The following is a 27,211-nucleotide window of genomic DNA, read 5'->3' on the forward strand; positions in this document are numbered from 1 at the left end:
AAAAAAGAATGATTTTGTTTTACTATTTTGGGACAGTTTTCCTTTTTATTACTACTTCAAACTTAACCACTTAAGCCCCGGAAGATTTTACCCCCTTCCTGACCAGGGGGTATTTTGCGATTCGGCACTGCGTGACTTTAACGGACAATTGCGCGGTCCTGCGACGCTGTATCTAAACGAATTTGGCGTCCTTTTTTTCCCACAAACAGAGCTTTCTTTTGGTGGTATTTGATCACCTGTGCGATTTTTTGATCATGCGCTATAAACAAAAAAATAGCGTAAATCTTGCAAAAAATAGCAATATTTTTCACATTTTTTTATATGAAATTCCCCCCCCCCCAAAAAAAGTAAAAATCTAAATTTTTTAACATTTTCGGCCAATTTGTTTTATGCTACCTATGTTTGGTAAAAAAATTCGCAAAAAGCGTATTTTGATTGGTTTGCGCAAAAGTTATCGCGTTTACTAACAAAGGGAAAGATTTTTGCCATTTTTGTTGTTTTTTTTTTAACGCGTAATGGCGGCGATCTGCGATTTTTTTTGCGGTACTGCGACATTGCGGCGGACAGATCGGACCCTTGACTGACATTTTTGACACTTTTGGGGTTACCAGTGACATTACTACAGTAATCAGTGCTATACATATGCACTGTTACTGTAAAAATACACTGGTAGTGAAGGGGTTAACTTTATTTGAGAGGGAGGGGCTGTGTGTGTCCCTAGGGGCATGCTTTCTACTGTGATTGGCTGTGGCTTCAGCTGTATGAACGGTGATCAACGGTCCTACATAGTAGAACCGTATGATCATCATTCATACACAGGGGAGAATGACAGGCGGCTTGTTTACACAAGCCGCCTGACTTTCTCCCTCTCCCCCGCCGATCGCCGAGTGACCGGCGGACATCGGGTCCGCCGGTCACACGCGCGGGGGGGTCTGTGACCACGCGGGAGCTCGCCTCCGGGGGCGCGCGCTCGCTCCCTAGACCCTCACAAGCAAGCGACGTAGGCCTACTTTAGTTTGCCTGTGAGGGACTGACCGCCGACGTAGATAGTCGTGCGGCGGTCGGCAAGTGGTTAATGAAAGCCCAATTTGTCCTAAAAAAAAAAAAAAGGCTGTAAAATCCACCTGGATGCACAAAGTAGTTGACATTGATGTGTACGGTTTTATTAACACATCAAAGTTGCAAAATTGTGCTTTGGCATTCAAATTTATTTTACCCTTAGGCACGAGGGGGTTAACTGTTTATTTAACAGACCAAAAAGGACTAAATAAGAGAAGTTCATTAGTAGGGTTTACATACAATCTATATGTATAGCTTTCTAGATTAGCCACTGAAGGGAACACTGTGGGAACTGTTTATAAATGAGTTACATACATACACATATGTTGTTAGTCTTTTGACATCTTATAAGTCAACGTGATATTTTAAATAAAATGGCCATGCCCTTTCATATAGCTTATGCCAGGGCTCCTTCTCCGCTGCTCTTGTTAGGAAATCCCAGCTGTCAAAATGATGCTTCAAAGCTGCTGAATGGTACTCCGATCACTGTCCAGAAGTTTTGATTAGAAATAAAATGTAAAAATAATTGTTTTGTAGAATTTATACTGATTAATTCATCTGCAGGTCAAAGAGGTGATTTTTATTTCTGAATATGATGTCAGTTAACCTCTTGTTGCCCACATATTGTAAATGTGTGTCGGAAAAGAGGAAGGGTTTTATTGCCACACTCTGCCTACTGGAGCTAGCTGGACTGGCTCCCAGTCATGTGATCTTAGTAACAGCCAATCACAGTGGTGATGAGGATCACCAGTTCTTCCTGCGCTCCAGGTGTAAAGACACTGTTAAAGGAAGCACAGATGTCAGTTGAAATCTTTTTTTTTCTTTTTTAAACGCCTTATCAACACTTAGTTTACCCTAATAAGCTCCTCTTAACTATGGCTGCCCCTTCTCCCGTTAGGTGTTATTTTTCTGCTGATTTTTTTTTTCATTACTAATGTTTTTTTTACCTTTTAATATTCAAACGTTATTTTTTATTTTCATTCAATTTCTTTATTAATTTTTTTTTTTTTGGTGAATTGGTGCATGTAGGTCTTCTTTTGCAATTTTCAAGTACATTCAACTAGTTTGCAGCCTAAGTAAGATGCTAATCTGTTGCTAAATCAAGAAGTGATGTGAATCTCTTCTTAAGCAGGTACAGAGGGCTGATTTTAGGCAAATTGTAGGAGGACATTTTGGCACACTTTCATATCCCACACTTTTGCATATTCAGGCAATAAAGTGGACGCAAAGTGTATTGCATTTATTACACTGAACTGCGATATTCTGATAAATCTGTAGTTTTTCAATGTCAGGCTCACAAAATGTGGGATGTTTGTGGATGTAACAACTGTAACTTTTATATATATATATATATATATATATATATATATATATATATATATATATATACATACACACATAATATATATGTTTCTTATATATACATAACATATATATATATATATATATATATATACACATATATATTATGTATTCAAATGCAGTCTTCCCCTTGACTTATGGATACAAAATGTGGTCTCTGGGTCCTTTTCATTTGGATGCCACTGGCCTATGCTGATAAATTCACAGTGTACCACAATATTTTTATTGGGTTGTGGTGGGCTTTTTTAAAGGAGACCACATCCTGAATATATAGAAACCAATACCAACTGGACTTTTAAGGACTACACAAAACATTAATCAAAAATATATATTCATCACATTATGTACATAGTCTTTAAAAGCACTGCAGTGATTTTATCACTCCCTTAAAATATAATTAATTAAAGGCAAAACTTTTTATTTTTTTATTTTTTAGTTTTGGATAGAGTGGAGAGGAATTAGAACACCTACGATTTTTTATTGTGGTCTGTGCCCCCATTAAGGAGATTCACCCTCCCTATTGGTCATGTTTACCTATATCATTGAAAATGAAAGTAAAAGTAAAAGAAATTACCCAATTTTTGGGTTGTCCCCAGAAAAGTAATAGAGGGGAAATCTTCTAATAGGTACACTAGTTCTGGTGACCTGAGTCCCTAAGAAATTCCCTTGATTTACAGGGATTTCCTCTCACTTCCTATTTGGCTATGGGACAGGAAGTGAAGGGAAATCTCCCCAATGGCACACAGGTGGTAATAAATAAATAAAAACATTCTACCTTAACCACTTGCCAACTACCCGCCGCAGATTTACTGCGGCAGGCTGGCTCGACTGGGTGAAACGAGGTAGGTCTACATCGGTCGCGCGAGTGGTGCTGCCACTAGGAAGCGGGGATGCCGACCCACGGTGGGATTGCCGCCAGGCTTCCCACTGAGAGAGAAGAACGGTCAGCTGTTGTAAACACAGCTGACCGTTCTTCTCTCTGAAATGATCACAGAGCGCCTATGATCCTTCTATATAGGATCACAGGTCTCTGTGGTCATTTCACAAGTCCCTTTTTTTTAACAAAAATATGTAGCAGAATACAAATTGGCCTAAGAGGATGAAAAATTTATATTTTTTCATTTTTTTTGGGAATGTTATATAGCAGAATGTGAAAAATATAGTTTTTTTTTTTTTTTTCAGAATTATCGCTCTTTTTTTGTTTAAAGTCAAAAAACAAAAATCGCAGAGGTGATCAAATACCACCAAAAGAAAGCTCTATTTGTGGGAAAAAAGGACATCAATTTTATTTTGGTACAGTGTTGCACGACCACGCAATTTTCCATTAAATAATGCAATGCTGAATCGCAAAAAATGGCCTGGTCATTAAAGAGCCAAATCCTTCCGGCCCAGAGCTGATTAATTCAGGGATCCCCATGTACAGTATCTTACAACATAAATTCAGATATGGAAATCTGTTTATATTTGGTCAAGCTTTCTCGGTTTAAGGCAGCAGGGATCTTATTTTCCTCTATGTGTTTTGAGGGGTGCCCCACCTCTTTACAGAATAAAATGTATTTATTTTATCCTATCTGATCCTTAAGCTGTCTGAACGAGAAATTCTGTTTCTGTGATAAGAGCATGAATCATATGCAACTCATATGACATTGCTTTGAGCATATCACTGCCATTAACTTTATGGCCCTTATGTTTAAAGAGTCTCATTTTACAGTAGCAGTCTGTGACTGTCTCTGCTAGAATATGATTTTTCATCAAAGACTGTCTCTAATTTGCTTTGGACAGTGTAGTATGGTGATTTGGGAAACCCTTGTGAAATACCCTGCAAGAGAAAAATGTTTGCAGCCTCAAATGTGTTGTGTTTGCTTCTTTTCAGAACGACCTGGCCCACCCAAGAGCATTAAGCTTGTGGATGCATGGGGCTTCAACGCAGCTATTGAATGGACCCCTCCACAGGACAATGGAAATGCAGAAATTACAGGTTATACTGTGCAGAAATCAGATAAGAAAACTGGGGTAAGAATTTTGTTACATTTTATTAAAATAGCTGCAAAATGAAAAGAATTGTTATCATAGGGGTGCGCACGGGGTGTGCCGGGTGGGCCTGGGCACACCCTAATGCCCAGGGTGGGCCTGGGCACACCCTAATGCTAGGCACATCAAGCACATCCCAGGGCTTTTTTTTGCTGGAAGAATGTGAGGGAACTTCATTTTGGCACCTCTGCTAATAGAAAATGGCAGAGCTGCCAGGGGGACTATTTTGCAGTTGGATGTGTAACTCCTGTGAGTGCAGCCACTGGCCGCGGAGTAAGCAGGCAGGCGGCCACATTTTTCCGATGCTACTTCTGTAGTTCCGGCTACAGCATCCCTGACAACTGAATATCACTCCGCCGCCTGCTGTCAGGGATGCTGTACCCGGAACTACAGAGAGTGCATCAGGGCTGGATTGACCCCCTTGTTTTTATCTTATTATTATACAAGATTTATATAGCGCCAACAGTTTGTGCAACGCTTTACAATATGAGGGAAGACAATACAGTTACAATACAATTCAATACAGGAGGAATCAGAGGGCTCTGCTCATTAAAGCTTATCTTCAAAACAAGTCCTGCTTGCTGCCACCGCGTGACCGCCACTGGCCGCTGCAGCCCACCACTGCCCTGGGTCCAATCATGTGCAAACACAGGCCCCGGAGGAGGATGTAACTCCTCCCTCCTCCTCCCTGCTCCACCTCCGAGTGCCCCGCCTTCTGGCTTCCTCCCTGCAGACAATGGAAGGAACTGGGGTGAGGGGGACCCGCCAGGACTTAGGACTCAGGACATGACACTGGTAAGGGGAGAGCAGGGGCACAGTCTCTGGTACTCTGTGCAGCACTGCAGCAGGCAGGGAGAGAGGTGGTCCTCTTATGTAGTGAAGTCATTCTCAGTCACACTGTATGTCCTGCACTGGGGAGCAGCTGAGAAATGGGAGCCCAGTCTGCTATGCTGGGATTTGCAGTCCCATGGAGGCGAGGACAATGCTCAAACATACTGGGGGGGGGGATGGGGGGGGGCATGTGCTGGTTGTATAAAGTAAAGTAAGCCTGTGCTTTGAGAGGGCTGCTTTGGCTGACCTGACCCCTTTCTAGAAAAATGTATTATCTGGCACACTGGTTTAAAGGGGAACTCTGCAGACTATGGGAGAAGGGGAACTCTGATGGATGTAAGTAGGAACTCTGTGGACCCTGTAGTAACCAAAGACCCCCCTCACATCAGAGGCCCCCCTACATTACAGTTCACATAGATCCTCTTTGTGTCAGAGTCCTCCCTTACAGTGTTTATAATAGGGAACTCTGAAGTATAGGGTCTCCTGATCACCTGTATTGCCTCCACACCACCTGCTTTAACCCCTTATCTTCTCACTGCACACGGTTGTGGGGTGCTTGCAGAGTGCCGCCATTCACTTAAATGGGTCATGGTCGGTGGGTGCTACACCTGCTGAAAGCAACAGGAGGCATAACTGCAGCTGTGGCATGTGAACATGCCCAGCTGCTGCCCCTACAGCTAAAACGTGGCAGAGGTTGAGGGGTGGTAAAAGCAAAGCTCAGCCACAGAATTTTACTGCCCCTCAACCACTAGTGTGGACATTTTGTGTGGACATAATTTTAAAAGTTGAATTTTTTTTTACATTGATAAGTGTTAAAAAAAGGTTTATTACATTTTAAAATGGTGGTTCCCATTTAGTTATAGGAGTGTGTGTTTGTGCATATATACTATGTGTGTGTGTATATATATATATATATATATATATATATATATACATATATATATAGATACATATACACACACACACGTGGGTTTGAGTTTTTGGGTGCACACCCTACTGCAATAGGCTGTGCACACTTGTGATTGTTATCATAATATTCCACCACATTCTAATCAAATAAAAAGAACACCTCCAAAAACATTGGAGAAGCGGGGCTCTCAAAAAATGTTTATGTATTTTACAAGCACTGAACTTATTCTCTCTGGAGAAGAGATGCTTGAGAGGGAATAAGATATCAATGTACAAATACCGTACTGGTGACCTTAGCATAGGGAACAAACTTTTCAGAGAAAGGAAATTCAATAAGACACGGGGGCACTCACTAAAACTAGAAAAATAGCGGTTTAACCTTAAACTGCGTAAGGGGTTCTTTACTGACAGAGCGGTAAGGATGTGAAATTCTCTTCAACAAGCAGTGGTATCAGCAGGGAGCATTGATAGTTTCAAAAACTATTAAATGGGCACCTTAAAGAGCACAACATGCAGGGGTATACAATGTATGGTTAACAGCAAACACACACACACATTATGGGTTGGACTGGATGGACTGGTGTCTTTTTTCAATCTCGCTAACTATGTAACTATGTAACAGTATTCAATTTTATTGTTATTATGTTTCATTCGTTTGTTGCAAATTTAGACCCAAAAAATAATAGAACAAATTTATTTTCTTACAATGCATATTTTCTAATGGGTTAATAATATCTTTCAGGAATGGTTTACTGTCCAAGAGAATTATCGCCAAACGAACTGCACTGTTTCTGACTTGATCATTGGCAATAGCTACTTCTTCAGGGTATTCTCCGAGAATCTGGTCGGACGTAGTGAGCAAGCTGCCACAACTAAAAATCCAGCTGTAGTAAAGAAACCAGGTGAATTGAAGTACATTTGTTGGTATTAATTGTGACTCTGGGCACAAAAAAAAAAACATAAAAATGTGCAAACACAAGCTTTTCCCTGATCATTACAGTAGAATTAAACCCTCAGCATTTTTCGAAACATTGGACACAACAAAATAACAACATTCCCCACTATTTGTTAAAATTCTTACCTTAGCTCTTGTGGTTAACAACTTTTAAGACTTCGGGTTGCTACCTCCTCAGTGCTGCTTCCTTGAAAGCCTTGTCTTCACAAGAAGGAGTTAACAATGGACAGTGCAGTCTTTAGCCAGTCTGTTAGTTTGGAGGAAGGAAACGTAGGAAGGGTAGGGGAGTGCCTTGCCATGCTAGGTTATGGGGCTGTGTGTTTCATAGCTCTAGTCCCCGCATACAAAGTTGACCCCATAGCACACAAGAAAGGAGGCACCCCAAAAAAGGAAAGCTGAGTGAGTTGATGACCAAGGCTCAAGCTTAACCACTTTCCTACTGGGCACTTACACCCCCTTCCTGCCCAGGCCAATTTTCAGCTTTCAGCGCTGTCGCACTTTGAATGACAATTGTGCAGTCATGCAACACTGTACCCATATGATGTTTTTATCATTTTTTTTTCCACAAAAATACAGCTTTCTTTTGGTGGTATTTAATTGCCACTGGGTTTTTATTTTTTGCTAAATAAATGAAAAAAGACAACAAATTTTGAAAATAAAACAAAAAAAAGTTTTTCATAGTTTGTTATAATATTTTTCAAACTGGTAATTTTTCTCCTCCACTGATGTGCGCTTATGAGGCTGCACTGATGGTCACTGATAGGCTCCACTGATGGGCACTGATGAGGCGGCACTAATAGGCTGCACTGATGTGCACTGATGAGGTGGCAATGGTGGGCACAGGTGTGGAGGCACTGATGAGGCTGCACTGATAGTTGGCACAGATAGGGGGCACTAATAGGCACTGGTAGGTGGCACTGATAGGCAGCACTGATAGGGGACGCTCATAAGGAAGCACTGATAGGCAGCACCTATGGGCACTGATTGGCAGCACTGGTGGGCACTGTTGGGATTGCACTGATAAACGCTAATTGGCTCTTTACCCCAATCTGTGATCAGCTGTGTCCAAAGGACACAAACACATGTACACACATACAAAAACATGTACACACGTACATATACACACACATGTACACGCATACACATGCAAACCCATGTACAAACAGACACATACAAACACATGTACAAACAGACACATACAAACACATGTACAAACAGACACATACAAACACATGTACAAACAGACACATACAAACACATGTACACACATGCACACACACACACACACACACACACACACACACACACACACACACACACACACATAAACAGCCTTTTAAAACATTGCAGTACAATACCTTCATTCAACGCCAGGCTCTGCACTGTAAGGGGAGGCAGAGAACACTTTCCTGAATGTATTCACTTACTGAAGTACAGTTCGGCTAGAGATGGGGAGTCCGGTCTCATCTGACAGCTTTATTCTACCAGGGTGCCGCGGTACCCCTGAGAACCTCAGGCAGAACCCCAGGGTGCTGCAGAACCTCTCTCCCCCCCAAGTAAGAAAGGCTGATATAAGGTAGCTGCTTTACTTGCCAGAGGATTTGTATTTCTGCCCAAGATTTATATTTTGATTTCGAAGTCTGTCTCTCTATTCTATGCGTGCAGATGAAAGTCAGTCTTCAAACATAAATGTTCCTTTTCTGTTTTATATCTATAGAAAGTACATACAAGCCTCCTGAGTATAAGGAAAGTGCTTTATTGGAAGCACCACAGTTCACTCAGCCTCCTAATGACCGAACAACAACACATGGATATACTACTAAACTAGTATGTAGCGTTCGTGGCACCCCCAAGGTAAGACATTTAAATGAAAAAATAAATATACAGTAAATAATTATATATTAGACATTTCTGTAGTATTATTACTAGAGATGGGCGAAATACCCCCGGTTCACGCCAGAACTCTCGAACATTGCAAAAGTTCAGACCTGAGCGACGAACCCCATTGAAGTCTGTGGGACCTGAACATGAAAAATCAAAAGTCCCCATTTTAAAGGCTTATATGCAAGTTATTGGCCATATATAGGGTATGGGGGCCTGGCTACTGCCGTGGGGGACACGTATCAATGCAAATAAAACTTTTAAAAAAGATTGTTTTTAAAAGAGCAGTGATTTTAATGATGCCTAAAGTGAAACAATAAAAATGAAAAATTCCTTTAAATATAGTGCCTGGGGGGTCCGCTTATTCTGCCTGTAAAGTAGCTCATCTGAGCTGAGTCCCCAGGTGTGACAACTGATGCAGTGACAACTCCGGCATCTTTGTTTGTGATTTTTATTATAAATTAAGGGGATGGGAGAAGGGAATTAGTGGGATACTCCTTTCGGCTTGAACTAATTACAATTGGGATTTCGATCCTGAAAATGCCCGTTGGTGCCCCCTTGATGCCAGCCAACGCTCACTGACTCTGAGAACACTCTGTATAACAGATGAAGTGTTGAATCCCCAACCTATAGTCCAGTAGATCCAAGAATTGTAGTATTCCTGACACTGTTTCCCTGTGTAATACTTTCCCCTGCCTGGCACAGCTTGAGGTAGTATCTTGTAGAACTCCAAATAGCTATCACTGTAACTGGCACAAACAATACAATTCAGGGCGGAGACAGCAGGTGCCCCCTTTACTCCTTGAACTCTTCAGGGTCCACTGACTATGTACCCCCTTTACAACTTCAGGGTCCTCAACATAGGTTAAGCCCTTTAGCTAGCTGACACTGGATCCCAGATACTCTTCTGGAGTGGTCCCCTCTAACTTCAGGCAGACCCCCAGGGGCAATCCGCAGTACTCACGACCTGTGTAGGCTTTCCTGGGACTGGACCCCTCTCTCTCTCTCTCTCTCTCTCTCTCTCCGCAGGCTCTCGGCACACCAGATCCCCCTCAGCTCAACTCAGCACTCTCTGGATTCTCAGGCGACACCCCGAGACATCCACCTTCCTCAGACAGGAGGCGAGACAGCCGCACTCTCCTTCCTGGGACTCTGCTCCCGCCAAAGACACCGTGCCATGCACTTCCCCCCAAACTTATACCCACTCCCAGAATCCCTTGCAGCATAATCTACCTTCTGGGGTAGTTACAAGCTGGTATGTGTCCCCTGATTGGGCTTCCCACACTGCGCTATGAGAAGCCTCTCACAGGAGCCAATGGGGATACTTCTCCCCTCAGCAGGCACATCTGGAAGCCCTGACACCCTGACTAGATAAATCACAGCCCTGTGCCCTGCCTGTGCCCACTGCCCTGTTAGGCAGACAAGGCCCACTATAGTTTTACTTAGCACCTGTAGGGTGCTACACGTCTAGAACCTACTGCAGTTAAACTGACAAGCAACCTTTCTTTATTTGGACAAGCTGGAATTTAGATGCTGGGCATGTGGGTGGCAGGGAGTGTATTTTTTTTTCAGATGCAGCAGCTGGGGCAGAGAAATTTGCCTGCTATACTCTACAGCTGGTGGCGTGCTTCTGGCAGATGTGTTGCAAGGGCCTGTGACACCCTTTGCTATAGCATTATCCCTGTCAGTGGAGGCTGCTAAGAGGTCATGAGATATAGTGGGAGTAGACCTGAGTGAGGAGAAGGCAAATTGTGTCCCTCTTGTGTGGCTTTCAGGTGCTTGCCAATGGGCTGAGTGGTGAGAGGTTAAATGCCTTTTTAAGCATGTGGTACCCAAATGGCTGGTGTTTTTGCTACACTTGATCTGATTGTGACAGAGATTGCAAATTGCAACATGGCGATTGGCTGCACATGTGCTAAAAAAGTCCCACACAGCTGAGCTGTGGAAAGAAGTGGGAATGGGAGATAACAACTCCATATTCTGATAGAATAGGGTGGCTGCTCTCTACTCTTCCATGATGGCTGCTTGGGAGGACATCCTGCCTTGTTGGGGTTATTTCTCCCCCTCCCTTTTTTTCCTCTGCTCTATGTGGCCATGTCAGTGACCTCATCATCATCATCATCCCCTCCATCCTCATCATCACTGGAGCCAACTTGGCAATATGCTCCGGTTGGGGAACATGACTGCCACTTTGTTGTTTATCAGTGTTCTCGCCTCACTGTAGGTTCATATTACTCCCTTCCTCTACCTCAGAACCAACATCAGAATAAAGTAATGTCTGTGCATCCTCAAGAAGCGGCTTGTTAGAGGTGGCTAATGCTGTATCCAAATAATTCATCTGACTCCTCCATGCATGATGCAGCGCAGCCTTTGCAGGAGTAGCTGTGGACAAGGAGGCAGAATAAGCCTCTCTGGCAGCTGCTGTGGACTGTGCACTAGTGTCAGGTTGGGTGATAGATGATGAGGAGAATGAGGATGGTTTAGTAAGCCAGTCCACCACCTCCTCTGCATGCTGTGGATGGATAGCATGGGCAACATCACTAAACAGAGACAAATGAGCCCTGCCTGAGAATGGGCCATGTCCACCATTGCCTGTGGACACAGATGTCACTGACGCCCCTCATAGTGGCACAGAAAACGGAGTCCTGCCCTATCTATCTCCACTGCAACACAATGCAAATGCTTCCTATGGGAAGTTACGTTTTATAGTGTGGTATGGGACTATAAGCACTGAGCCGTGTTTGGAGAAAGCCATCATCACTTTGTCCAATCAGGGCTCTGACAATGCTCCGGTGCCCTAATTTGCGTATGTAGCACATACAGTTTCTCTGCCCTGCTTCTGGGATCCCCCCAGTATACAGTAATTGTCATCTTTGATAAATCAAAGCCAGCATTACAATATACTCAGAGAAGGTGTCAGCAGATTTTCAGTCAAAAGAGCAGTCTGACTCAGTGTTTATAAACAATATTGCTCCTGGCGCAATTATACAAAGTAACATAATGTTACTTTTGTATCATTCTATTCATTCATCTGTAGATCAAAGGGATGAACTTAGACTTGCAAATTATGTCAGTTACGGAAACCTGCTGGTGCTCTGTTTAACCCTTATTAATCCTTAGTTTACTCTGATCCGTCCTTGTTAACTCCTTAGTCTCCTTCTCTATTTAACTATTTTTTCCTGCTGATTTTTTGTTTGTTTTTTTTTTTTGTTTGTTTTTATTTTATCATTATTTTATCAAAATTTTAACTTTTTGTTTTGCTTATTAATATTTTTACATATTTCACATATACACATTTCGGCTTCTTTCACACGGCCGCTCAGTTTATCTCCTCCGTTCAGTTACTTTTTTTTTTTTTACGGACACGGATGACACTTGTGTCATCTGGTCCGTATGTCCGCATATCATCCCATCCCATCCATGTATGTCTATGTGGATTGCGGATGTCAGCGGATGACACCGCTGACATCCGATTTTGCGTCCTTTCCGTTTTTTAAACGGAAGAAAAATAGGGTTCTGTTCCGTTCCAAAAAAAGGAACAGAACTGAAAGGACGCAAATCGGATGTAGCGGATGGTCATCCGCTGACATCCGCAATCCCATTGACATGCATTATGTCCGTATATCACCCGCAAACGGATGGGGTGATATACGGACATATGGAATGCCCGTGTGAAAGGGGCCTTCCTATTTAAAAAGGGAAAAATTGAAAAAAAAAAAAATAACTTTATTTCACCTGTAAATAACTTTATATTGCTTTATAACAAAATCATTATTTTAGTGTCATTTTATACAGGACAAATTTTGTTGCAAGAAAATATCATGAAAAGAAAGCCTTGTTTGTTCTTAAAAAACAATATAGATATTACCTTTGTAATGACAACATTATAACCAAATAACCAATAACCAAATAAACAGGTCCATAGCAGAAATGTAAAAATTGCTCTGGTCCACAGGGGATGACCAAACATGAGAGGCGAAGTGGCTAATCTAGCACTTCTTCACCTTAGGCTTAGGCCAAAGCTTCAGTGGACTATGCAATATGCTTTTAAAAATATTAGCTTGAATGTTTGGATATGTTTTCTGATTAAAGTGACAGACTTAATTTTGCATGAAAGTGCATCCAAAGAGCAACTGTATATCTATTTTCCAAGTTGTGCTACAACTGCAATCTCTGGAAATGTAACCTCAGAACTGTTGCAGAACTTAGAAGTGCTAAGGAGTACTTTTTAAACATGTGCAAATGTCTTTGTTTTCAACCGTGGCTAATTAATTACACTAATTGTGTACAGAAAGGTAATGTATCCCTTACCTGTGTTAAAAATAAAAGAACCGAGAAATGAATAACTTCCAAAAAAAAAAAAAAAAAAAGACAGTTTGAAGAATATCCTACTGTGTTTTTCTTCTCTTAGCTCCAGAAATAAAGGCTTGTTCTGCTTTAGGCAGCAAAGGCAAGTCATCTCCATCACCAACCATGATATCAAAACCTTTAACACAACTAGATAGACCGGCATTAGAGGGACAGATACTAGCCATAACATATATGCTTTACACTTTTACTCTGACTAAATTAAATATGATAATGAAATATACGATATTTACCTTTAAGCCTAAAGTTGTCTGGATGAAAAATCAAATGGAAATTCGTGAAGATCCCAAATTTCGGTCACTTGTCAACCAAGGTGTTTGCTCCCTTGAAATCCGCAAACCTAGCCCATTTGATGGTGGTGTGTATACTTGCAAAGCCATTAACTCTCAGGGAGAAGCAACTGCGGACTGCAGACTTAATGTTAAAGGTAAGCAGAAGATGTATACTTTGAAATGTTGTCTAAGATGTCGTCGCCAGTGTAGTTTATCCTCCATAATGTAGACAAAAGGCTGAGACCTAGGTCAACCATGATAAAAACTAATGTGAATTATTTCTTGAGTAAAAGTGTTAATCAAGAGAATGTTCATTAAATGTACAGGTCAATAGAATGATAATTCCAGGTAAAGAATAATGTTCTTTGATGACAACAATTAGGCACTCTGAATAAGAAAATAGATGTTGGAAGTAGAAAATAAAAGGTAATATAAGACAATTTTTGTCCCCATTAGTCTATGAGTATTGGACAGCACCACAGAAGCTAAAAGTTAAGCATATTGAATAAGGTTCCACTATCTCAATCTGAACAACATATGCAACAAAATTTTATTTTGTCTTACCTTTAGGAAGCCAGTAATATATAACGAGTTTGCTTTTAAATAAAACATATTCGTTCTTGTGTATCCCCACTATCAGCTTACTAAATTAATGGCTCGTACACACTATAAGAAAATCAGTTTAGAATTTTTGTCCAAAGAACTTTTGTACGATTTTCGTATAGTGTGTACACAACTTTCTACAGCCGATTCTGACCTGAACGAAAATTTCCGAAGGGACAAGTTCCAAAATTTTTCTCGTATAGGGAACATATGAACGATTTTCGCTTAATGTGTACCATTTTCATACGATTTTTGAACGAGAAAACTCAGAAACTAAAGACTGCGTATGATCAGAAACAATAAACAACAAAAAAAAGCAGTTTTTGTACGAGAATTTTCGTATGAATGTTCTTTCATCGGTTCCGATTTGCCTTGAAAAAAGGAGGAAAATCGGACGATTGTTCGCCTGAGTTTCTTATAGTGTTTACACCACTTAACAGTAAAATGTTTACAGGTTACAGTAATATATTGCTAGTCTATTTGCAAACGAATGACATTTCTTTTGTGCATTCCTATTACTTTTGCTGCTACTGACTCAGCATTGTGATTAGATTAGAAAATTATGAATTTACTTGCCAAATTAACCTTCAACTCCATTGGGGAGGCAAGACCAATTTAACACTGATTTACAGACACTCACTTGTTTTGTGAAGACAGAGCTGTGCATGGGTGCATTACGATCTAACATATGTCTTTTATATTTTTTTCAGTTCCACAATAAAAGATGACATGTGAGGATAAGGTAAGTATTAAAAAAAAACACACAGTTTTAGGAGTGGTAGCAATTATAACAGTACAGATGAATTTTAGGGTCCTTTCACACGGGCTTTCCGCCTGGCGGACCCTGCATTGCTCAGCAGGAAATCGATCCACCGATCCCGGCTGAGCATGCGGATGACAGGTCCATCTCCACTCACTGTGCTGAGAAGGAACTGTCAGAGCCCTGCTCTCCTTTATGGGGAGATTGGATGAAAACGGACCGCCTGCCTGTTTTTTATCCAATCCAATCCGATCCAATCCAATTGGTAATAGGGTTACCATCGCTCTGGATTTCAGGGACAGGATCGGATCAAATAGCAGCAGGTGTCAGTGGACATGTCACCGCTGAAATCCGCTGCTCCATAGGAGTGCATGTAGCGTCCGTTCAGGTCCGCCAGAAAAACTGACAGGCTGACCTGATCGGAAAGCCCGTGTGAAAGGGGCCTTAGAGTTTCTTCTTCAATTTATTCAAATGCATATATATGTTTACAAGCATCATTGTATAGTTAGGAACATCTACTGATTCCTTGTAAAAATTGGTGGCCACGGTTCTCAGTGTTATCAAAAAGACACAATGCTTTTAAAGGACCACTACAACTCTGTATAATGTTACATGATGTTCTTTTCCAGAGCATGCTGCTGTTCTATGTCATTTCATTCTCACGGGACAATTTAAGCTCAAACTGGCAGGGTCAGAGCCCTGGGATTATCATCAACATTCTTAGTGGTGTGCTTATCGTGGAGTCCTCTCAAAGAGCACAAGCTATTACACCAACATAGTTCATGTACTGATTAAGCTATTTGTAGTCCTGTGAAGATATTGAAAAAATGCAAAGCTAGGGAGGAGGGCCCAATTCAACCCTTTGTTTAAATCGGCAACATTTATTTAGGATGCAACAAAGTTGTTTAATGCCTTAGACCTCATGCATACTGGCCCTTTTAAAATGTCTCTTTTAGAGGTGTCCCGCTTTTTTTCCCCCTGCCTCCAAATGCCTCTCAATGTTAGACTATGTGTCTATGCACACATAGGCGTTTTTCAAGCAATAGGAGGCACCCCACTGCCAGCGCAATCAGGAGCAGCAGCGTTTTGTCAGAAAAATTGCTGATGCGCCTAAAATCACATCTAGGCATGTCAAGTGCTTGGGCGAATTGGGCAAACGTCCAGTGTGCATGAGGCCATACCATTAATTTTCTCTCTAAAGCAGCTACAGCCTGAGTAGAGAAGCCAGCCACTGCCAGCGCTGCACAGTGGGTATCTTACTTGCTGAGTGGAAAAAGTGACTTAATTGCAGAGGCATTCCCCTACTGAATCAAACCTATAACACTGCAATCAGAAGACCTTATGATCTCCACTGATTGAAGAGCTCTGGCTGGGGGGCCAGGCTGTTGGGCCTCTGCATTGAGATTATTGTTTTCCCACAGAAAGCCTGGGTCCCCCTCTGTAGGTGCTGGCAAGACACAGACTTTTCCTCTCAGGCTGTGGCTGCATTAGAAAGAAAACATTGAATATTGAGGGCAATAAACACCTTTTTGACAAACCTGATTTAGCTGAAATTAAATTATATATTGGGAGGCAAGAAAGATGGCATTTTTACAGTGAAAAAAAGACTTAAAAATTGAAAAGAATAACAGAGTTTTTATTTAAAATATCTCTGATAAAAAAAAATATATATATATATATATGTATATATATATATATATATATATATATATATATATAGAAACCAATTTTGAAGTCTTTTTTTGCACTGTAAAAATCCCATCTTTCTTGCCTTCCAATATATTTATTTCTAATCAAGGGATGTGGTGCATCTAACAATTAGACACCTGGTTGACATATCTTGTAGTGAATTAAAATTATGTTTCAATAGGGTTTTAAAGATGGTGTTTTCTTTCTAAAATAAGGTAAATGATGCACTATCGAATGTTAATTTGAATTAAACATTGCTCAACATATCCCAAACACATATTTATCATTCTGTCACATTAGCTACAAAGTTAATAAACATATCCCAAACACATATTTACCATTCTGTCACATTAGCTACAAAGTTAATAAATAAATAAAAAAGGTTTGTTTGCTAACATATTATCCAATTGATTATATCCCTGTATTTCCCATTGCTTCCACTTGAATCTCTGTTTACATATGTAATGGACCAGTTTTAGACAAAATGGGGCCAAGGGTAAGAAAAAAAGCATTCAAAACAGCCAAGTTTGGCGGTTTTGAATGCTGTCATTTCTTTAATCTGGCGCTGAATATCCGGAAGTGATGTCATGACATCACTTCTGGGTTTTTACATGGAGACCCGATCAGAGCCAAATGAGGCTTTGATCTGGTCTTCGGCGGCCGTGCAGGCTGGTTGCCCGGGTCTCCTGGTGGGACGGGAGACCCGGGCGAGCTGCGGAAGGCTACGGGAGGGGGGATGTCCCCTCCTGCTCCTTGTAATGGCAGCCAAGCGGCTTCTCAGCCGCATCGGTTGTCATTACAAGACAGCTGACCATTGGCTATGGATGCCGGTACCGGGATGATGCCTCTAGCTGCAGGCATCACTCCGGTACAGCACTTTCCTGGAATATCGGCAATATCGGTAACCTCAGGGGCCGATTCTGATATATTGGGGAAAGTGCATATCGGACCCCGATATATTGGCTTTGCCGATAATCAGTCAATCTCTACTATGCACCCCACTACACTCAGCTCCCTGCACTTTACAGCGGTTACGCTTAGCACACCCCATCATGTACTCTTTTCACACTGCACTCCACTATATGCCACAATCAGTGGTGTATTTTGGTTTTGTGCTGCCTCAGGCAAGACTAAAAGGAGGCAACACCAATCTAAATTTGTTCCACCCCCTTCCTGTTTAAGATCCACCTCTTCATCTGTAAACCCCACCTCTTCCTCTTTAGGCTCCACCTCTTCCTATTCAAGCTCCACCTCTTCGGAGGGGTGAGGGAGAGAGGAGGGTATGTGAGAGAGAGAGGGGGTGAGAGAAAGAGAGATAGAAATAGGGGTGAGAGAGAGAGGGGAGGATGAGAGAGATGTGGGGGGGGGGGGGTGAGAGGGAGAGGTGGGAGGAAGGGGAGAGAGAATCTGTACTAATACATTTAGAAGATAACGCAAGCTGTATAAAGCATTTTATTCAAGAGCAGATGTCCAAAAAAATTGTATAAACTTGATAAAAATAAATGAAGTTACAGTAGTGTGTATAAGAAACAATAGAAATCACAGTGCAAACAGCCAGCTGAACAGTGTATGGTAGGACAGACTTGAATTAATGGATCCCTTGCTGACCTCTTGGCTAAGGAGGTGGAATGGGACTCAGACTGTCGGGCTGGTGGAACTGCCGAGAGGAACTTCAGTAAACAGCACAAGTGTAGGACAAATCCCCAGCACGCCTGCCGGTCTCTGCGTTGGAATGTAAAGACATTCGGGAGCCGGCAGACCCCGCTGTCCCCTCGCTCACACTGCAGAAAAGTCAGCCAACTGGATGGACTGAGCTGGGAGTAGCCCAGTGTAAATGATAAGACTGCATCAGAGACAGCCGTCATCATGGGACTTGGAGCTTTGCTGTGACGGGGGAGTCCTTGGAGCTTCAGGCAAAATCACTCGGAAATTGCTGAGCTGCCCTGCTCTGAAGCCCGCTCACACCCACATGTGTGCCTCCTTCCTGGGGGGCGGGGTAGCCCTCCCAAAAAAATGATGCTTAAGGCAAACGCCTTGTTAGCCTCACGGTAGATACACCCCTGTCACACATCCTAAATATGTTCAGCACCTACCACCATTCCCCACAATACAACCTGTTGCACCTGGTACATTACAAAACATTACAATGAGCACACTTCACCATGTGCCCTAAAACACAAAGTACACTTCATTTTTCATCTTGTTGCACTCAGACCACACCATGCACCCCATTACACTAGTTGCAATTCAAACATACGTTACTTCTGTTTAACACAGGGGTGTTTCTAGACTTTGTCATCCAGAACATGTGCCCCAGTTCTCCTGTTAAGAACCCTGGGTCTGTTTTGCAGCAGGTATTGCCAGACAAGAATATTGCAAACAATGTACTTTGTTAAAAATTGCCAACACAGAGTTTTTGGGTTTTAGTAAATTGAAACAGTTTCTCTCAGTAACCATATCATCCAGCCAATCAGGGAGCCTTAAGATTGTCACATACATTCTGACAGTCTCCAGACTCTCTGACCGGCTGCTTGTTACAGTCACACATTCAGCTATCTGAGTTGCTGAGGAGGGAATTGCAATGTACTTAAGCCGTCAATTATTAAAAGTAGTCAAGAAGTTATTGCACACAGTCCTTTTTCAACTGATTAAATGCTAAGTGTGATCAAAATGAAAATTACAAAAATCAGTAGAAGAGACATAACTTACTACTAATGCACTTCTCCATTGATGCCCCCACCCCAGCTGCCTTAATCTTCTGGTATGGCGGGGGTCAATAGAACTGAATGGGAATAGAATAGAATAGAGTGAGCTGTCATTTGCACTCATCAAGAGTGCCTGACTATGGCCTCCCTTTCCTTACAGCTGCTCCATTAATAGAAGATGTACTACCGTTTCTATGAATGAAACACAACAAATGAATGGAGGGGGCAGACCTTTCAATCATCTACGTCTTTTCCATTAATAAATTGTGTTTCATTCAAAGAAGCCTGCAGTATGCCTTCTTTGAATGGAAGAGCTGGGCAGAAAAAGTGGGCAAAGACAGGCACTACTGATGAGCGCCTGTGACAGCAACCTTAGTTCTACTAACCCCCACCACACCAGAACATTGCATAGTTGGTAAGGTTGAATAAAGACACCAGTCCATCCAGCTCAATGTGAGCATCTGTTGTATTTGTGTGTTTATACCACATTACTGCATTGGGGGGGGGGGGGTGGACATTGAATAAGGAGGAATTAAAGAGAACCATGATACAGCAGCACAGGGGAAACAGCACATCAATCGTACATCATATCCCTTGTGCTGATTTTTGTGTTTTTTATTTTTTATTTTGACTACACTTGGGCTTTAAGCAGGTGTTCAGGATCTCCAAAATATGCTGTATATGCAACAAGTATTTTTATCGGGCCTATAATAAGCAAAAGTTGCTTTTCTTCAGTGGTCCAGTACAGATCTCTGAAAATTCTATATAGAAAGGATTTACATACCCAAAGCCCCAACAATCCTAATTAGTTAATACAGAAAAAGTAAAATGTGCTAATAATGCAAATCTAAGTCCTTCCAGTGTCCCTCTCCAAAAAAAGAAAAAACAAGCAATTAATGACTTTAATCAACTTTTGAATGTACAATTTATATGTAAAGCTCTGCGTAAATTTTCAGTGCTATATAAGTACCTAAAATAAATAAACTCAGCTTTTACCAGTCTACTTGGTGCCATTTAATTAGTCCCACTGCCAGTCTTGACATGACTCTTGAGTGAATAGCCCAGACAAAACAAGCATTTATATATCATTTATATAAATTTAAATATCATAGCATACCAAATAAATTCAATGTATGGATCACTTGTACTGTAAATATGTAAAATATTTTCTGACTTTTTTCTTTTCTTTTTGTTTATTTCAGGTTGCATATTGAAGCAAAAAGGTCGTCATGTTTTAAGTCTATAAATATATTTTGTTAGCCTTTCATTGACAACATATTTGTGCTTCGTCATCCTTTGTGGCATAAAAATGTATTCATAACCATGTAGATATTTAGGGTGGCTAATAAAATGTATTTGGCAAATGGATTGTATAATTTGTTTTTAACAAAATATATAAAATAGTTTATGTTTGACTTCCTAGCACTGTTCTTTCTACCTCAACTGAATGCTCAATAGCATTGAAAAAACTATGATGTGTGAGACCATAAAGTAATTTAATTAAAAAATGTAATCTTATTTTTCCCTGGAAAAAAAATCATGATTTGATAACCTGATGTACCTACTGAAGATTTCTTATGCATAAAATTATTTAAACCTCTACATTCTTTATTTTCAATTTGTAGAATGTTGACCTAAATCAAAACTCTCCAGCCAGATATATATATATATATATATATATATATATATATATACAGTATATATATATATATATATATATATATATATATATATATATATATACAGTATATATATATATATATATATATATATATATATAAATACAAAGTGCAGTGCTAAATAATAATAAAATACATTGTCACCAATATATTAGAAATAAACTCTTATGTACACATTCTTCTAAAATTAAGTAGAGAATGCAAAAAGTCCATATAGTGATAAAAGTAAAAGTGGAAGCAGTGTCATAAAGAGTCCAAAGGGGAACTGTAAATCTTCAAAAACGATACATGTCATTTAGTGTAACCCAAGTGAAGAGCCCACACCCACAGGAAAGGATTAAGGTATATGCTCACCAGATTCTGTGGACCCAAGTGCCGTATAGCAAGAGGGTCAAACACGCATGATATTATTCCACAGCTCACACGGTATAGGATGATCAGGATACCGGTAGTCTCCCATGTACTAATAGATGGATGGCTTAGAACCACCAGAGATTCAATTTTCCATGAAAAAAAGTGGTAACACCGACATAGTGTGATATTGCTTAATAAATGGCTTTATTAAAACCAGAAAGGTACTTACAAACATCCATCTGTCACAAGCATAGTACAAAGTGCAGTGGGAAATGATGGCAGTTGACAAACTATATGGCCCTTGACGCATTTCGTCTAAAAATACTTTTTCAAAAGGGTATAGCCAAGAATCTGTGAACCTCTTTAAATATAGGGAAATAAATCCCATTAATGAGCACCCACCTGTGCGGCGTGTGTTGCATCGAGCCAAAAAATGGCACCATCATATATTCCAAGCCTCGTTATGAGGCTGGCTTGTTATTAGTGCTAAATAATACTTCCTGAAGTATATATATATGTATATATATAAAGAATAAAATAATAAAGGATAAAAAAAAGAAGCTTTTGCTGTAACACACACCTTTAATCCAAATCTGTTCCAGCAGTACTTGTTTTTGGCCCTAGGTGTCCTCAGATTTTCAGGAAAATTGACTGACTTCTTTTAGGCCTAGGCTGTCATTAACCTTCCTCTTGGGCTGGATCTAACACAGCCCAGGCTCAGATAACTACTGCACTTAATTGTGCTCACATGTCATTACGTAAGCGCTGTTCAATGAAGCAGTACTATCCGCTGCCACTAGGGAAAGAACATGGGACATATACAGGCCAGAAGACCCATAATGATAAGATATATATTTAACGCCAGCCAGTATTATGTTTATAAAAAGCATTTAAGTCTTAGAGATGGATGACCTTATGACCTTAAATCAAAAACATTCTAGGCAGCAGTGGTAAAGACAGCATTTTTCTTTTACAGTCTTCATATCTCAGTAATGGAAAAAATTAATCACTGTGTATATATTAACACAAAACAACTATTATCTTCACCGTTTATTCAGCTCAGTATTAACATTCTTTGCATAAAGTCCTTTTAAATGTGAGCAAACATATTCTTTAAATTGTATACATACAATTGGAAAGATAAGCAAGCGAACCCAGGCAAATTTTCTTGCATTCAGCAGCCGTTTTCTAGGATTCACCCTGCAGATTTACAGTGAAAATCCTCATGCGAATGGCACTAGAAGGACACAGTGTGAACATGGCAAGCCATTAAAAAAAAACAATGATTTTCCATCTGCAAACAGTAATGCTTAAAATTGCTAGAACTGTTGACACTTTATGCTACAGAATTTTTATTTAAAACTACAAATTTAAATGTCAAATATATTCTAAATGATAAAAACATAATTATTGCTGTCGACTACAGTTACATTTATTGAATTTTAATAAAAAAGTTAAAGGGTTAAATAAGAGGTAAAGCTGAACTCTGGGATATTGTCTAAATATAAGAGGTATGTATTTTCTGGAATCTTGGTTTATCCTCTGTATTTCTTCCACATCTGTACAGCAATCTAGTGTGACACTTTGTCTTTGTGCAGGAGTTTCCTGTAATAAAGACCAGTCACTGCTGCTCTTTCTCCTTGTGCAGGCTGACAGGTCTTATATCCACCCCTTCTGTAATTTTCTGCTGGGCAGCCTGTGGTAAGCAGGCCTGATGAGCCCCTCCCACAGTAAAAGTCACCAGTATGTGTGGATACCTCCTCAATTAAGCATACATGTGCTGCTCTATCTGTAATATTATGGTTTTAATTAATAAAAAGATAATTTAATTTACATCATCAAGACCATGTGGAATGCAAGACAGGTGATAACTGTATTACAGCAGAATTAACTTCTTTGTAGGAGTGATTTATCAGTGCAAAGTAAGTAAAATACAAATAATAGTGAATAGAGCTCATTTTAATTTGAATTTCCAACATGGATTGAAGTTCTGTGTCTGACAAGGAGTTCTGACGGTTAAAAAGTCTAGCTATATATGGTCTGCGCTTTACACAAGTTTTAAAAATTCCTGTGTCAATCAAGTGCGGATTGGACCATGAGTACAAAACAAATGGCAACCACCCAAACCTATACTGTAACTAGCTTTTGCAGCTGGTTGGACCATATATGGCTTCACTAGGGAAAAATGAACACTTTTGATATTATCCAAAGTACTTCTAACTTGCTTAAAAGTCTCTGTACATTGCTTTTTTTTTCTTTGCAATGAAGAAATAGTTTTGCCAAACAATTGAGTGTAAGAGAAGGTTGAGGGTCCAGATGGCACATTAATGCTTTTCCTGAAAACTACATTTCTCTGCATTTTTAAACAGATGCAATGACCCAACCTTGGACAGCTGTCAAAGGAACATACATTCCAATTGGGAAATTTGCCCTCCGTCCTATCTCAGTAAAAATACTGAAAAAAGGGGGTATCTCCTGAAAGTGAGAGGAAATCCTACCTTGAGCAGGGATCAACCGAATAGTTACTATGATCTATGGTTTCAGTAACAACTGTATAGTTCTAGATTTCCTTCACTAGCATTGCAGATACACAGCAGCAACAGTTTTGATAATGGAATTATATAAAAATATAGTGCAATCCAAAGATATAAATCCTACTGTGGAGATGCAATTACCACATGGGATATATATCCCTACAAAACTGCAGTGAGAAAAAGACAAGGGATAGAAGCAGAGAGGGTAATCAGAGAATAGGAAAATGAGAGATGAAGGGATAAAAAGAGAGTAAACTTTGCAGGAGATGATGACTATTCTTTTTTTGGAGGTATACTGGATTTTTTTTTATCTAATTGTGAGCATATGAACATTTTTCTTCCAACATGAGGGCAGTGGGTCTCTCCTGTCCACACATAATTCTCCTTTTCATTTTTAGTCAAAGGATTCTAGTTTAATTGTCAAAGCAGTATTATATGGTTCAGGGATTGCACTGCTAAAGTAAATATGAAAGAGGTCCATTTAAGGTCTCTTTCTGAAAATCATAGTAGCCTGGCTGTGTCTGGCTCTAATATTTTGCTGTAAATGAATGTCACAAAAGTTGTCTCTATAATAGTTACATGACAGGTCTACAATGACAGCCCTTATAACTCTTGTACTTTTTATGTACTCTACCTTCAAATATTTTAAAACCATAGAGTAACTTTGGGCATTGGTTCGATCTACACTAACCAGTCCATTAAATATAATTATTATAAGCACTATATACTCTTGAAGAGCTGCATCCCTCAAAAGATGTCCTACAAAAATGGTTGACTGGAAGATCTAGTATAAGCAGTGCCAGAACAAGGTCATACATTGCCCAGGGCGAACATGCCAAACTGTGACCTCCTCCGTGTTGTGCATGACCAATCATCTAACCCATGCCTGATAACTAGATTATAACTTGATAATTATATCTATGTATAAAGTGAAAAGGTCAGGATTAAAAGAATTAAGAAGTGCAAGAGTCATGAGCAAAAGTAAGGACAAAGAGCAGGAATCAGGAGCAGATAAAGTACAAAGTGCAAGGGTAAGGAATATGCTACATACAATGTGCAGGAGTCTAGAGTCGGTAAACTACAGAGTCCAGAGGCCAGGAGTACACACCCTAGTGCGCAGCAGAACCCCCTATGAGGCATTTCACACCTAAAAATATACAAGCACATAAATACTCACATATATACATTGAACCACTCATTATGTACCTGTCTGACCCAAGTGTCTTCTCTGACTTCCTCTTTCATAATAAAGGGTTAAATCCCAACTGCAGGAAAATTAAAAAAAAAATCCATCCTTGCAGTGGGGCCTCCTTTACTACAGTACATGTTTTAAATGCTCATTTAACCTAGGGGCAGAGGATTAAGGTAATACTACTTAAACTGGTACACATACATAGGGTTTTTTGTTAAACCTGTGGCCTGAATTGAAAAAACTAACAGACTTCTGCATCCACACAAGAGAGGTGGATGCAGAAATCCTCTCTGCTGAGACATTGTATTCTGACAGCGGAGACTCTCTGCTGTCAGAATACACAGATCAGCGCTGCAGCTAAAGCACTGCAAGTCACTGATCGAAACAAGGTTTTTCCAGTAGTCCCATTCTGGTAAAATTTTCTGGTAATATATAAAAGATGAGGTTGTGCCAAGTAAATAGATACCCAACCTGTGCTATAAAACAAAGATACGGTGCTATTACCCTGGAATGTGAAAAAAAATCCTCTAGAGCTGTTGGGTGGAAGAGGAGCTGCAAGCACAATTAGCAGAAGTGGACAATCTGCACACCATACATGCTACTCCATAAAAGAAACTTGTGGTACAGCAGATATTATTGCTCTTCAGCTGTGTGAACAAGGCCGACAGGGCTAAAAAGCGTTAACATCACCTGTACCACATGTGTCTTTTATGGCGTATTAATAAATTTCGGAGATGTTTAACCACTTGCCGACCAGTCACATTGACTGTACTGCGGCAAAGTGGCTCGTTCCCGTCCAGCGACGTAGACCTACGTCGCTGGACTCCTTCCCTTGTGGGTGGCGCGCGCGCGCCGCCGTAGGCTCGCTCCCACTGTATTCAGTCACAGCGGGAGTCAGGCCAGGGGAGGAGCGGCGGTGATCACCACCGCTCTTCCCCGATCGTCGGGGAATCGAGTCTGGAGATCCGCCCGCTTGAGTAAACAAAGCGGGCAGATCTCCTAAGTGACAGACAGGGTCAGATCGCAGGGTTCAGCATAGCTGAACCTGCGATCTGTCCCTGTGTCACTCAGTCACCTCCCCCCACACACGTTAGTAAGCACCAGGCATACATTAACCCCTCCCTCTCCAATAAAATTAACCCCTTCCCTGCCAGTGTCATTTTTACAGTAACAGTGCATATGTATAGCACTGATTACTGTAGTAATGTCACTGGTACCCCCATAAGTGTCAAAAATGTCAGTCAAGGGTCCGATCTGTCCTCCGCAATGTCAATGTCAAAAAAATCGCAGATCACCGCCATTACTCGTTAAAAAAAAAACACCAAAAATGACAGAAATCTTTCCCTTAGTTAGTAAACGCAATAACTTTTGCGCAAACCAATCAAAATACGCTTATTGTGATTTTTTTTACCAAACATAGGTAGCAGAAAACAAATTGGCCAAAAATGGAAAAAAATTTTGATTTTTAATTTTTTTTTGGGGGGGGGGGGAATTTCATATAAAAAAAATTGAAAAATATTGTTATTTTTTCAAAATTTACGCTTTTTTTTTGTTTATAGCGCAAAAAGTAAAAATCGCACAGGTGATCAAGTACCACCAAAAGAAAGCTCTGTTTGTGGGAAAAAAGGACGTAAATTTAGTTTGGGTACGGCGTTGCATGACCGCACAATTGTTAGGTAAAGTCGCACAGTGCCAAATCGCAAAAAGTGGCCTGGACGTAAGACAGCAAAATCCTCTGGTGGTAAAGTGGTTAAGAACATGTATGAAGTGCTAATCATCTACTTCTATTAAAATTGCGTGCACCCTTGAAATGGTGAAAATCTTCAGTACCCTAAATTTTATCATAGGCTATGCCTATAATTGTCGTGACCTAACATGTGTTTTTATAGGTGGGGGTGCTGTAAAAAAATGTTTATTTTTTATGTGTCTATTTAAATGTTTAAAAGTATTTCCTAATGTATTTATTTTTTTACATGACTTTATTGCTATCACCTAGGGCAGCCTTTCTCAACCAGTGTGCTTCGGCA

The 27,211-nt window shown here is 40.4% G+C and overlaps 1 protein-coding gene across 2 annotated transcripts in view; it reads left to right on the forward strand.

Annotated features, from left to right (window-relative positions):
* MYBPH (myosin binding protein H) overlaps positions 1-20,793 on the forward strand; it is a 105,635-nt gene extending 84,842 nt beyond the window's left edge. The window contains exons 6-10 of one of the 2 annotated variants that reach the window (XM_082244800.1): positions 4,295-4,434; positions 6,935-7,094; positions 8,865-9,001; positions 13,637-13,853; positions 20,628-20,793. In XM_082244800.1, coding sequence (XP_082100926.1) covers positions 4,295-4,434; positions 6,935-7,094; positions 8,865-9,001; positions 13,637-13,853; positions 20,628-20,671 — 698 coding nt within the window. In that variant the 3' untranslated portion in view covers positions 20,672-20,793. Of the gene's footprint in view, positions 1-4,294; positions 4,435-6,934; positions 7,095-8,864; positions 9,002-13,636; positions 13,854-14,981; positions 15,010-20,627 lie in introns of those variants that run through there. The other variant, XM_082244801.1, reaches the window with a different exon arrangement.
* Positions 20,794-27,211: the final 6,418 nt, after the last annotated feature.

Source organism: Pelophylax lessonae, assembly GCF_965119305.1.
Source record: "Pelophylax lessonae genome assembly, chromosome: 2".
Classification (NCBI taxonomy): Eukaryota; Metazoa; Chordata; class Amphibia; order Anura; family Ranidae; genus Pelophylax; species Pelophylax lessonae.